This window comes from Kogia breviceps, chromosome 3 (assembly GCF_026419965.1).
Source record: "Kogia breviceps isolate mKogBre1 chromosome 3, mKogBre1 haplotype 1, whole genome shotgun sequence".
In the NCBI taxonomy this organism is placed as follows: Eukaryota; Metazoa; Chordata; class Mammalia; order Artiodactyla; family Physeteridae; genus Kogia; species Kogia breviceps.
Window position 1 is genome coordinate 37,925,267 of NC_081312.1, and position 13,964 is coordinate 37,939,230.

At 39.6% G+C, this 13,964-nt stretch overlaps 1 protein-coding gene across 1 annotated transcript in view; it reads left to right on the forward strand.

Annotated features, from left to right (window-relative positions):
* Nucleotides 1-1,596: 1,596 nt before the first annotated feature.
* Nucleotides 1,597-13,964, forward strand: part of SGPP1 (sphingosine-1-phosphate phosphatase 1) — a 36,150-nt gene continuing 23,782 nt past the window's right edge. The window contains exon 1 of the mRNA XM_059059089.2: nt 1,597-2,445. Within this exon, the coding sequence (XP_058915072.1) occupies nt 1,750-2,445 (696 nt within the window). The 5' untranslated portion in view covers nt 1,597-1,749. The remainder of the gene's footprint in view (nt 2,446-13,964) is intronic.

Genomic DNA, 13,964 nt, shown 5'->3' on the forward strand with positions numbered 1-13,964 from the left:
CACTTATATCTTGCTCCTCAATTATGATCCAGCTCAATTGGATCACCTTTTAACACCTTTCTTGCTGTCCCTAGTCAACTTGTTTCTTTTTTCCAGAGCATGTTGTTTATGACTCAATTTTAGCACTTACCATCTGCTCTGTACTCCAGAGGTGGATCTATCTCTGTCTCCCATTTATACTGTGAGCAACTTGAGCACACGGTTGATGATTTATTCATCTTTCCATGGCCACGGCCTGGCAAGTGAAGTGGAAGAAAGAGAATAATTCTCCCTGGGAAAGAAGAAAATATTTCTAATGACATAAGGCAGGGGAATTTTCCAGCCTGTTTCTTGGAAGAAGTTCAAATTTTAAAATTATAGACATTCACTGTACCTGAAATAACTTCCTGGAATTAGAGTTCAGAGCCCTTCTGATAAAAAACCATTCTTTCTAGAAGTCATGTTTGTAACTTGTGAAACATGAAAGTTAAGTCTCTCAACCAGCCTTATCAAACTCAAAAATCTACACCCTGTGTTCAGCCACCAATTATGTATCTTCTGTGCAACCCTGCTAGCTATTAGAATTTATTAAAAGGAAATTCTATATGTAAGTCAATAATAACTGTGATCTCTTAAAACCAAACAAAGGCCAGTCTTGAAAGTTCCCTGGGCAGACAAAACCAATTTAGTCATTTCTTGCTTATGCCTTTGGAAATTATAAACAAAACTTGAACTGTTTCTCAAGGTTGATATGAGGTAACCACTGAAAATTCTACTATTTTAACCAATCACTATGAAGAAGAAAACATCACTGCCTTCTCACTATATAAGCTGCTTTATAACAATATATGCCTGAGCCTCACTCCATGTTTTGGTTTGAGTGATTCCAGTTTGCAAACTGTTTTTTGGTGTGTGCACAATACCCTTTCACTAATTACTACTTCAGTGATTTATTGGTTTTACTTCGGCTATTTGTGAACTTTTGACAATCAATGACACGCTATTGTCCTGGAATCTATATCTACTCTTGTCACCACTAGTCAACTGGCACGTGGCTTTCAGGACACCAATCGTCAGGGACAGCTCCGTAATTACTTGTTATTCCTTGAGTCGAACGATTCCGGACGTCTGGTGGTTACTCAGCCTTCATTCACCATTTGATTCTGTGCCAGCAGGTAGTCCGGGTGCTTGGCCACTGGCACCGCCGAACCTGGCACCAGGATCGTGGCCTCTCCCAGTCAACGCTGGACCAAGAGAAGCCAGCAACCCCAGCTGGCGGGGAAAGAGGGCTGAAGTTGGAGAAGGAGGACGCGCAAACTCCCGCCCGCCGAGAGCCGCGACGCCTGGTGGGTATTAATAAGGAGAACCTCAAGGCCGCGGCCCCGCCGAGCCTCAGGCGCCCTGACGCCGCCCGTGTGAGCTCGGGGGCGGACCCAAGCGGCCGGGCCCCCTTCCACAGTGGCCATGGGGGCGGGGCGGGGCGCGGCGCGCGCCGGCGCGTGGAGGCCGCGGGCAGTGGCGGAGCGGCGCGCGGCGCGGGAGGGGCGAGCGGCGCGGGAGGGGCGAGCGGCGCGGGAGGGGCGCGCGGGCGCGCGGGCGCGGGGGCGCGCGGCGGCCGCTGAGGCCTGTGGCGCCGTCACCCGGCAGACCCGAGCGGGTGGAGGGAGGCGCCGCCGGCCAGGCGCGCGGAGACAGATCGGGGCTGCACCGGCGGCCGGTCCACCCTCCCGCCGCCGTCCTCCGGCCCGTGGACCGCGCGGTCCCGTTATCATGTCGTTGAGGCAGCGGCTGGTCCAGCTGGTCGGCAGTTTGCAGGACCCGCAGAAAGTGGCTCGTTTTCAGCGGCTGTGCGGGGTGGAAGCGCCGGTGAGCCGCACCGCCACAGCTGCCGCCGACCCAAGGGAGGATGAGAAGGCGGAGGCGCCCCTCGCCGGAGAATCCAGGCGCCGAGAGCGGCAGCTGGGGGCGTCCGGGGGCCCCACGCCGCCCGGGAGCGACCGCAATCAGTGCCCAGCCAAGCCAGGCGGCGGCGGCGCCCCCAACGGCGTGCGGAACGGGCGGGCGACCCAGCTGGGCCCGGCCTCGCAGCGCCGCGCGGGGGTCCTGCGCCGCAACTCGCTGACGGGCGAGGAGGGTCAGTTGGCCCACGTGAGCAACATGCCTCTCTACTACCTGTTCTGCTTCGGCACGGAGCTGGGCAATGAACTCTTTTACATCCTTTTCTTCCCCTTCTGGATCTGGAACCTGGACGCCCTAGTGGGCCGGAGGCTCGTGGTCATCTGGGTGCTGGCCATGTACCTGGGCCAGTGCACCAAGGACATCATCCGCTGGCCGCGGCCCGCCTCGCCGCCCGTGGTCAAGTTGGAGGTTTTCTACAACTCAGAGTACAGCATGCCCTCCACCCATGCCATGTCCGGCACCGCCATCCCCATCTCCATGATCCTCCTCACCTATGGCCGCTGGCAGGTAAGGGTCCCTGTCCTCGCCCGGCTCAGCCTAGGGGAGTTAAAGGACTCCGAGCCGTTGTTGCTGTCTGCAGTTATTTGAATTTGGCCGTTCCCCTTCCAAACCTCTCTTCCCACAGGTTTTCACAGTACCCGCAAACAGGCCCTTTCTAGCTTTAAAAAAAAATAATGAAACGATGGGGGAAACCTTTAGACTTAGTCGTCAAACTTTATTTTAATAGTAATACCTTTCTTGGAACCTAAAGTAAACACTATTCGTGGAGTAATACATTATCATGGGGCTTTGGTTGAGTTTCTAAGCGGTTTTAATTCTTGTGATGCACAGAATATAATTATGATTACTTAATGTAATGTCCTTATAATTAATAGTTGGATGACTAAGATTCACCCGTTTTATATGGTGCCTTTCCCCAGACTGATTTCTGTTTCAGGCGTAGGTAAAGTCATTGGCTTTATCCCGAGACAATGTTTATGAAACAAACATGGTCGTTCAGGCAATGAAGTAATGAATTTTAAATGAAAGCCACCCTTTGTGGAAGTTAATGGAGCACCGCCTGACTGCTCTTTTTAAGGGGTGTGGTTGCTAATTTGCTGATAGACACAGTTTAATTAGCTTTTGGATCACTGATCTGAACTATCACTTTGAGCTACAGTATTATTGTTGAATTCGCTTTACAAATGGTTTTAAAGTTATTCTTAAAATTAGGGTTCTTTGTCAGACTAGTGGGTTTGTAAAAATGGTAAATATGACAGCAAGATCAGCCTGACAGCTGGGGATGAGTTTTTAACAGTAAACTTTTATATTTTGCCTACTTCTTCTGGCCTCCCAGTTTTCAGTTTCTCATGGTCTGTAAATGTTAGATTTAAAAGCTAATTCTTTTTTTATATAGAAGCAAAATTTATTCTTAGACTGATTTTTTATCTGTCTTTCTAAAATTCTTATTTTAAAATGTATAGTTGGTTTACAATGTTGTGTTAGTTATCTGCCTTTTAAATTGTAAGGAGGTTTGTTCATTCTGCAGACCAGTCCCTTAATTTAAGAATAAAGTTAATAACTAAGAAGAATCTAAGGAATCAGACTCCCTTGATTTTTTTTCCATTACAGCACAAAATCATCTCACACTGAGAAATACACATTCTGTATAAAACTCCATTATGGTAAGCTTACTTATCTCAGACTTAATTTCAGTATAGATAAACCCTTGTCCTCATGGACATTTCTGTGCAGTGCATCTCTCTTACAGGAACATGGAAAGTATGTAATGTGCATAGTAAGAATGGCAGAATTATGAGGGAAGAGTACCATGAACATTTTTTTTTTCCTGTTTAACCTAAGGAGATACACAGTAATATTCAGATTGTAAAGTAGTGCTGCCTGTTTTGCATAATAGATAAATACCTCAAGTTTATTTAATCTAAATGCTTCAGAATTTAAGATTGTCATTGACTTATAATATTAACTGGTTAGCTAATGATATTTCTCTTATTTTTATGAGATTTTCCAGATTCCATAATGATAGAGCCTTTTGTAACTCCTCGTTGAGTAGCTATGTTGCAAGCTATTAATATTAGCAGTCCAAGAAAGAGAAAGTAGTTGTTGCTCATCATTCATTCAGAACACATGCTAACCGGAAGTCTGAAAACAGTACTGCTGGATTGTTTATGGGATGCAGCTATCAATATTTTAACACTTCAGGGTTATTTGAATTATCAGAATATTCTTACATTACAGTTTTTGAACAACTAATTTTTAATTCAAAGTTTGAGGAATTTATATATCATACAGTTTTAGAATTTGAGCTTAGACAGGACTTTAAAAATCACCTAGTCTCAAATTATCATTTTACAGATGTGGAAACTGACCAGTTACATTAGAATTAATCTTGGAAAATTAAGTTTCTTCTTTTACGTGTCCACTCTAAGTTTGAATAAACTTCCAAAATTTGAATGATTGTCTTTGGTTAGTTGTTTTGAAAGAAACACTCCCGTACATGAAGGTTCTGTGTTTATAAATGTTTGGTTGTAATAATGCAGTACAAAAAAACGAAAATGACTTTTAAAATTTTTTACTTAAAAAAAAAAATCCTTGTTATGATTGAAAACAAAAGTACCTTCCTTTGCTTAAGGTGTTTTGGTCCTCTTCTCTGCCAATTAGTATTATAGTACTTACGAGGCTTGTATTTCCAAAGTGGGTAATGAAAAAAATATATATTGGAAAGTGGGATAAGAATTAAACAATGTAAGCCTAGTGTTTTTCTAATTAATAGCAGTTTTGGTTGACAGTTGTTTCCATCTGCTTGTGCGCCTACTGCTTATTCAGGACAGGTGTGTTTATTTCTAGAGTCTAGGATGCTGAAACTTCTCTGGAAACTGAGTTATCTCTCAGGCCATCCCTTTGGCTTGGAACAACTACTTCACTCACTCCTCACTTCATGTTCTTAACTTGAAATCTGGACAAGGTTCACTTACATGGAGCCTTTTAAATGAACCTTTTCTGTTTCATTATTCATTTGTTCTTAAAATGACAGTAAGCCAGAAAAATTACTTGGGGCTTCTGTAAAGTGCAGTTTCTGCACCTTACTCCCAGAGATTCTGATCCATTAGATAAGTGAGGGATATTGCATTTTATTGAAATTCCCCAAATATTTTTGAGGAAAAAAATGTACTTTCTTCAACCCCTTCAAAAATATCAAGGAAGTCTGATTCCTTAGATTCTTTTTATTTATTTATTTATTTATTTACTTATGGCTGCATTGGGTCTTCAGTGCTGCGCGTGGGCTTTCTCTAGCTGGAGTGAGCAGGGGCTACTCTTTGTTGCGGTACGCGGGCTTCTCATTGCGGTGGCTTCTCGTTGCAGAGCACAGTTTCTAGGGGCCCGGGTTCAGTAGTTGTGGCATGTCGGTTCAGTAGTTGTGGCTCATGGGCTCTAGAGCACAGGCTCAGTAGATGTGGCACATGGGCCTAGTTGCTCTGTGGCATGTGGGATCTTCCCGGACCAGGGATCGAACCTGTGTCCCCTGAACTGGCAGGCGGATTCCTAACCACTGTGCCACCAGAGAAGTCCCCTTAGATTCTTCATAGTTATTAACTTTTTTCTTAAATTAAGGGACTGGTCCGCAGAACGAACAAACCAACCTCCAGCCAGTAAAATCAACTCTTGATCCTTAGAGTATATTTTATATTTCTCCAACATTGCTGTCTCAGTTCTTTTGCAGTTCGATTCTTTGAATCTTTTAAAGATATGTTAATAATACAAAAAGGGAGATTGAAACAGTATGGCTCCAAACAATTATTTGATATGCTAGAAGAATTTTTTCCAGTAATGCAAGATAGAAAGTGTTATGACATTTCTCCAGGTATTAAGTAGCTTCATCCATTGGCCAAGATAATGATTATTGCTCTCATATTATTTGTTGGAATTTTTTGTAGCCTGAATTGGGAAAAAATAAGAAGTAAGGGACATCAGATATTAAGAACATAGTCTTTTGAAGAATAATCTAAAATAAAAAATAAAGCACTCCTTTTGTATTTATGTCTGCATGTTCTTTCCAGAAATAAAAGAATTTTTATTAATTTTAAAATTTATTTATTTAATAAATAAATATATTTATTATAGTATAATATTTATTTATTATATAATATTATAAATTTATTTATTTAATTTTAAAATTTATTTTATAATTTTTAATTTATTAATTTTTATTAATTTTTAAATAATATGGCATATAATGAGTTCTAATTATATACTTAATTTAATAACATTAAGCAAGTTTTAGATAAATTTCATTTTTAAAAAATTAGTGACATCTCACACTTTATAGGCTAACCCATTCCCAACTAGGGCATATACTTTCACTACTTTTAATAATAATAATAGTTATATTATTATCTTTATTAACATTTATTAAGGTCTTACTGTGGGTCAGACATTGTTTGAAATGTTTATTACCTCATTTAGTCTGCTCTTAAAACATCCCAATGTTTTAATTAATTAATTAAATTACTACTATTAATTCAAGTTTACAGATTAAGAAACTGACATAGAGGAAGGATAAATGACTTAGAGTATGTTTGAAATGTTTATTACCTCATTTAGTCTGCTCTTAAAACATCCCAATGTTTTAATTAATTAATTAAATTACTACTATTAATTCAAGTTTACAGATTAGGAAACTGACATAGAGGAAGGATAAATGACTTAGAGTAACATAGCTAGTGAGTCACAGGCTGTCTTTTTTAAAAAATATATATATATATTTATTTATTTTTGGCTGCATTGGGTCTTCGTTGCTGCACGCGGGCTTCCTCTAGTTGCAGCGAGCAGGGGCTACTCTTCATTGCGGTGCGCGGGCTTCTCATTGCGGTGATTTTTCTTGTTGCGGAGCATGGGCTCTAGGCGTGCAGGCAGTAGTTGTGGCTCGAGGGCTCAGTAGTTGTGGCTCCCCGTCTCTAGAGCGCAGGCTCAGTAGTTGTGGCGCTCAGGCTTAGTTGTTCCGTGGCATGTGGGATCTTCCCAGACCAGGGCTCGAACTCCTGTCCCCTGCATTGGCAGGTGGATTCTTAACCACTGCTCCACCAGGGAAGTCCCACAAGCTGTCTTTAAACCTATAGACAAACTCCAGAGCTTACAGAGAAAACTCTTTTCATATCATACTTTGTGATTTTTGAATAATCTTTGCAATAATAAAATTTTTGAAATAGATATGTGTGTTCTTAAAATACAAAAAAAGCTTTTATATGCCTTGAGAAGGTAATGTGTACATACATGTGCAATAGTGACAAATATTTCTTTTAAACATTAAGTTGTTGACTGAAATCAAATGCTGATTTGATCACCTTTCCTTTCCTCTATCTTCCTAATATAAATAAAAAATTAAGCATAATGAAGTCTTTGGGGAAAAAAAGAACATAAGATATTGCATCATAATGTAGTTTATTGTAGATTAAAAAGGAAGATATCTGTGAGATCATGAAACAATAAAAGCAAGGCAAGAAGTAAGAGTTAGAAAAGTAGGTCACAAATGAGAGAGACCAGAAAAGGCTTCAAGAGCCAAGGAAACTGATCATTATAGTAATTCTCGGAAGAAACACAGTTAATTAAAAAGTGAAGTTGGGGGCTTCCCTGGTGGCGCAGTGGTTGAGAGTCCGCCTGCCGATGCAGGGGACACGGGTTCGTGCCCTGGTCCGGGAAGATCCCACATGTGCCACGGAGCAGCTGGGCCCGTGAGCCACGGCCGCTGAGCCTGCGCGTCCGGAGCCTGTGCTCCGCAACGGGAGAGGCCACAACAGTGAGAGGCCCACGTACCGCAAAAAAACAAAAAGTCAGGTTGGTTTGCTACTTTATTTCTTTTTACCTGTGTTTGAAGAGCACATTTTCCTGATTTTATAAGTACTTATTATTAAATCTTCATTTTAAATTAATTTATATGAACAGGTAATAGATTGTAGAAAATTCATTATTTACATAAAAATGTGAAAAGGAGAGTACAGTTTCTCTGCTTTTTCTGTTCCACAGCTATGAGAATCTCATTTCCAGAGGGATTCATTGTTAGAAGTTTCTTATTTAGTCTTCACTTTTGTAGGCATATATTTATATACTTTATTTTTCATACAAATGGCAACATACCGTTCTGGACCTTGCTTTTTTAATGTAGAAATATATTGTGGAGATTTTCCTTTTCTTTTACCCAAAAATTAATGAATACTAATTTTGTGCTTGCGATTGTCTAAATGCCTTACATGACTTTTAATCTCCATAAAATCCCATGAGTATCGTCACTGGTTTGCAGAAGAAACTGAGGCAGAGGGAAGATAAGTAACTAGCCCAAAATGACTATGCAAGTACCTAACAGAGCCTGGATTCAGACCCAGGCAGTTCTGCTATGAAGTGATACTATACTACTGTTATATTGCCTCTCCGTATTAGCATTTTCCATGTTTTATACAGAGAGCTATCTGATTTTTTTCACATGTGCGTGATGTTCCAGTATATTAACAGCGTAATTTATTTAAAAGTTGACTATTCCAGTACTGCCAATTCGAAGACTTTCTCTATTTTTTTTCCTATCAGATTGTTGGTGTTTTACTAATTTTTAAAAACTATACCTCTTTGGTTTTCTTTTTTTTTCTTTAAGTCCTTGCTCTACCTTCAAATAATGTTATACCATTTCAAGTATAGCAACAGTATACTTCATTTTTCCCTTTTCCCTCCATGTATTATTGTTGTCATACATTTTACATCTACATATGTTATAATACTCAGAATACATTATTATTTTTGTATAGTGTTCCAGCATTATTTCTAGAAATATTTTTTTCTCCCTTCTTCTCTTACATCATCCCCTTCTGGAACTTCAATCTCATGTATGTTAGATTTGTTTAACACTGGTCACTTGTAAATAACTAATGCTATGATGATGATGATGATGATGATTGCAGTGTGTCTGCTCTTTGTGCTTCATTTTGGATAGTTTCTATTGCTACATCTTCAAATTCACTGGTCTTCTGCAATGTCTAATTTTCTGGTAAACTCATCAAGTAGAATGAGATATGATTTTAGATACTATATATTTTATATCTGGAAGTTCCTATTGGGTCTTTGGTCTAGTGTACAATTAAATTATTTGTCAGTTTAATCTTTTTAGGCTTGCTAGAGTAGGTCTAGAATAACCATAGTCTAGAGCTAATTTAGCCTCACTACTAAGGTGATAACCTTCCAAAGACTACCCAATTCCCTCAGCACTCTGCCTGGTGGGAAAGCAATTACAGGCCTGTGTAAGCTTTGGGAATTATTTGGCCTACTGCTTTCCAATAGTTTTTCCCCCAGCCTGGTGGATTTTCATCCTGTGTATGCACAGGTTAGTACTCAGCCAATGATTTGCAGAGACCCCTGCACCCCCACGGGGCTCTTTTCTCTGTGCAGAGTCCTCTTTTCAGTACTCTCTTGAAAATTATTGCTGCTTTGACCTCTGGGAACTCCTGTTTCTCTCCCCTCAACTCAGTGAGACTGTTGGACTTTGTTTTGCTTCCTCCTCCTGTGCTACAGCCTGGAGACTGCCTCTAGCAGTAAGCCAGGGCAGTCATAGGGCTCATCTCATTTGTTTTCCCTTTTCTCATGAATCACAGTCCTGTGCTATTTGTTTTTCAGTATCTGAAAACAGTTCTTTCGTATAATTTGTCTAGTTTACAGTGGAACAGCTTTTTTGTTGTTTACAGTGGTTGTTTACAGTGGAACAGCTTTTTTTTTTTTTTTTTTTAACAACAGTTAATCATTTATGGGCAGAAGCAGAAATTCTCTTACCTCTACTTTTTTTTTGTTTTTAACATACAACAGCTTACTGAGATGTAATTCATATACCATACAATTCACCCATTTAAAATATACAATTCAGTGGCTTTCAGTGTATTCATAGTATTGTACAACCATCACCACAATCAACTTTAGAACATTTTAATCATCCCCCAAAGGAACCGCATACCCATAGCAGTTGTTCTCTATTTTCCCCCAATCCCTAGGCACCCCTAGGCAACCACTAATCCACTCTAGAGATTTGCCTACTATTGTCATCTCATGCAAATGGAAGCATACATATGTAGTCTGTTGTGAATAGCTTTTTTCACTTAGCATAATGTGTTAAGATTCATCCATTTTATAGCATGTATCAGTAATTCATTCCTTTTTATTGTGGAGTAATATTCCATTGGATGGATATACCACATTTTATTTATGCTTTCATCTGTTGTTGGACATTTGATTTCACCTTTTAGTTATTCTGAATAACGTTGCCATGGATATTTTTGCGTAAATTTTTGTGTGGGCATATTTTTTTTTTTCCTCTTGGGTTACTTACTAGTTTTTGAAGGCTTTTATGTTGTGGTGAAATTTGCCTTTTGACTGTGGTGTGATTTGGAAGTATGTTTCCCTAATCATTACTTCTCTTCTGACTCTTTTTCCAAGGAGAAATTTTTCTTTTTATGTATCAATCTTTTATTTCATAGTTTCATGGTTTTGTGTAATATTAGGATGGCTTTCTACCATGGTTTCTTTTTTTTTTTTAGTTAATTAATTAATTAATTTATTTATTTTTGGCTGTGTTGGGTCTTTGTTTCTGTGCTAGGGCTTTCTCTAGTTGTGGCGAGCGAGGGCCACTCTTCATCGCGGTGCACGGGCCTCTCACTGTCACGGCCTCTCTTGTTGCGGAGCACAGGCTCCAGACGGGCAGGTTCCAGACGCACAGGCTCAGTAATTGTGGCTCACGGGCCCAGTTGCTCCGCGGCATGTGGGATCTTCCCAGACCAGGGCTCGAACCGGTGTCCCCTGCATTGGCAGGCAGATTCCCAACCACTGCGCCACCAGGGAAGCCCATGGCACCATTTATTGAATAATCCATTTTTCCCTACTGCCTTGAACTGTCACTTTTATCATATATTAAATATAGGTATATATTTGGGTCTATGTCCATAATTTGATTTAGAATTGATATATCTAATATTTTGTGCAAGTACTATACTATTATATTTATTGTAGTTTTATAAATATTTTTTCAGAATTCTTGCTGTTTTTATTTATCCGTCTTCGTGTACTTTCTATTTTGTCTAGTTCTAAAAGAAAAATCCTTCTGCGTTTTTTTTTTAATTGGAAAGATGAAGTTGTCCTTTCACATTTAAGTTTTTGATCCACCTTCAGTTGCCTTGTATGTGCTGTGAGGTATGGGTCTGATGTAATGTTTTATATAACTAATTAACTGACCTTGTGCCATTTTTTGAATAGTTTATCCTTCTCCACTTATCTATAATGCCACTTATGTTACATATCAAGTTCCCATATATGTATGGGTCTAATTCTGGGTTCTCTGTTTTGTTTCACTGGCCTGTTTATCTATCTCCTTAGCAATATTATCACCTTTCTTAATTGGTATAGTTGCTTTAGAATAAGTCTTGGTATCTGTTTATGGAAGTTCTCTATCATATTCTTCAAGACTGTGTTGGCTATTTTTGAATATTTGTTTTCAATATACAGTTTAGAATCAGCCCTCTAATTTCCATGTGAAAACCTGTCTGGACTTTAACTGAAATTGCAGTGAATTTATAAATTAATATGGAGAGAATTAATAGCCTGACAATATTGAATTTCTTATGTTTGAAAATGGTAAATCTTATTTATTTATGTTTTCTTAAATGCATTTCAGTGAAGTTTTGTAATTTTCTCCATATGGATCAAGCATATCTTTTGTTGGATTTATTTCTAGTTTATTTATTTATTTTTGTTACTATTGTAAATGATATCCTATTAAAATTCAAATATTCTAACTTTTTGTAGCTGGAATATAAAAATGCCCTTTTTTTTTTAACATCTTTATTGGAGTATAATTGCTTTACAATGGTGGTAAGTTTCTGCTTTACAACAAACTGAATCAGTTATACGTATACATATGTTCCCATATCTCCTCCCTCTTGCATCTCCCTCCCTCCCACCCTCCCTATCCCACCCCTCTAGGTGGTCACAAAGCACCAAGCTGATCTCCCTGTGCTACGCGGCTGCTTCCCACTAGCTATCCACCCTACGTTTGGTAGTGTATATATGTCCATGCCACTCTCTCACTTCATCCCAGCTTACCCTTACCCCTCCCCATATCCTGAAGTCCATGCTCTAGTAGGTCTGTGTTTTATTCCTGTCCTACCCCTAGTCTCTTCATGACATTTTTTTTTCTTAGATTCCATATATATGTGTTAGCATATGGTATTTGTTTTTCTCCTTCTCATTTACTTCACTCTGTATGACAGACTCCAGGTCCATGCACCTCACTACAAATAACTCAGTTTCATTTCTTTTTATGGCTGAGTAATATTCCATTGTATGTATGTGCCACATCTTCTTTATCCATTCATCTGTTGATGGACACTTAGGTTACTTCCATGTCCTGGCTATTGTAAATAGAGTTGCAATGAACTTTTTGGTACATGACTCTTTTTGAATTATGGTTTTCTGAGGGTATATGCCCAGTAGTGGGATTGCTGGGTGTATGGTAGTTCTATTTGTAGTTTTTTAAGGAACCTCCATACTGTTCTCCATAGTGGCTGTATCAAGTTACATTCCCACCATCAGTACAAGAGGATTCCCTCTTCTCCACACCCTCTCCAGCCTTTATTGTTTGTAGATTTTTTGATCGATGGCCATTCTGACCGGTGTGAGATGATATTTCATTGTAGTTTTGATTTGCATTTCTCTAATGATTAATGATGTTGAGCATTCTTTCATGGGTTTGTTGGCAATCTGTATATCTTCTTTGGAGAAATGTCTGTTTAGGTCTTCTGCCCATTTTTGGATTAGGTTGTTTGTTTTTTTGTTATTGAGCTGCATGAGTTGCTTATAAATTTTGGATATTAATCCTTTGTCAGTTGCTTCATTTGCAACTATTTTCTCCCATTCTGAGGGTTGTCTTTTGGTCTTGTTTGTGGTATCCTTTGCTGTGCAAAAGCTTTTAAGTTTCATTAGGTCCCATTTGTTTATTTTTGTATTTATTTCCATTTCTCTAGGAGGTGGGTCAAAAAGGATCTTGCTGTGATTTATATCATAGAGTGTTCTGCCTGTGTTTTCCTCTAATGCCCTTGGTTTTTATACATTGATCACATATAAACTTTGCTCCACTCTCCATTAGTTTAATAATTTGTAGGATAGTCTCATCTGTTCTCTATGGGGAAAATCATCTCAGCTGAGAATAATGACAAGTATATTTGTTCTGTTGTAGTTGTACACTTTTTTCCTTCTCATTGACTGAAAAGCTTTAATCAAGGTAATGACATTCAATTCCACAAATATGATCTCTTCACATTTCTAATAAGTACTAGGCAATAACATAAGCCCTCCAGATATCAGAGTGACTAAAACAAATGTGGTCTGTTTGCTCAAGGAGATTAGATTGGTGTTTTAGAAATACTCTTGTGTCTGTAGGATGGAAAATGGACTGGAGAGAAGCAAGACTGGAGGCAGGTAAGCCAGGCCTAGTAAGAGGTTATGCTGCCAGTGTAAGGGAGAGATGATGGGGACCTAGATCAGGAGACTGCAGACAGACCTGCTGCCTGATTTTATATGACGTGTGAACTGTGAATGGTTTTCACTTTTTTTTTTTTTTTTTTTTTTTTGCGGTACGCGGGCCTCTCACTGTTGCGGCCTCTCCCATTGCGGAGCGCAGGCTGCGGACGCGCAGGCTCAGCGGCCATGGCTCACGGGCCCAGCCGCTCCGCGGCATGTGGGATCTTCCCGGACCGGGGCATGAACCCGTGTCTCCTGCATCGGCAGGCGGATTCTCAACCACTGTGCCACCAGGGAAGCCCTGGTTTTCACATTTTTAAATAGTTGAATAAAGTCGGAAGAAGAATGATATTTTGTGACACGTGTACATTATATTATTCAAAATTTTAGGGGCTATGCAGTAAAGCTTTATTGGAACACAGCCGTGTTCATTCATTACATAATTGTCTGTGGTGTTTTTGTGCTACAGCAGCAGAGTTGAGTAATTG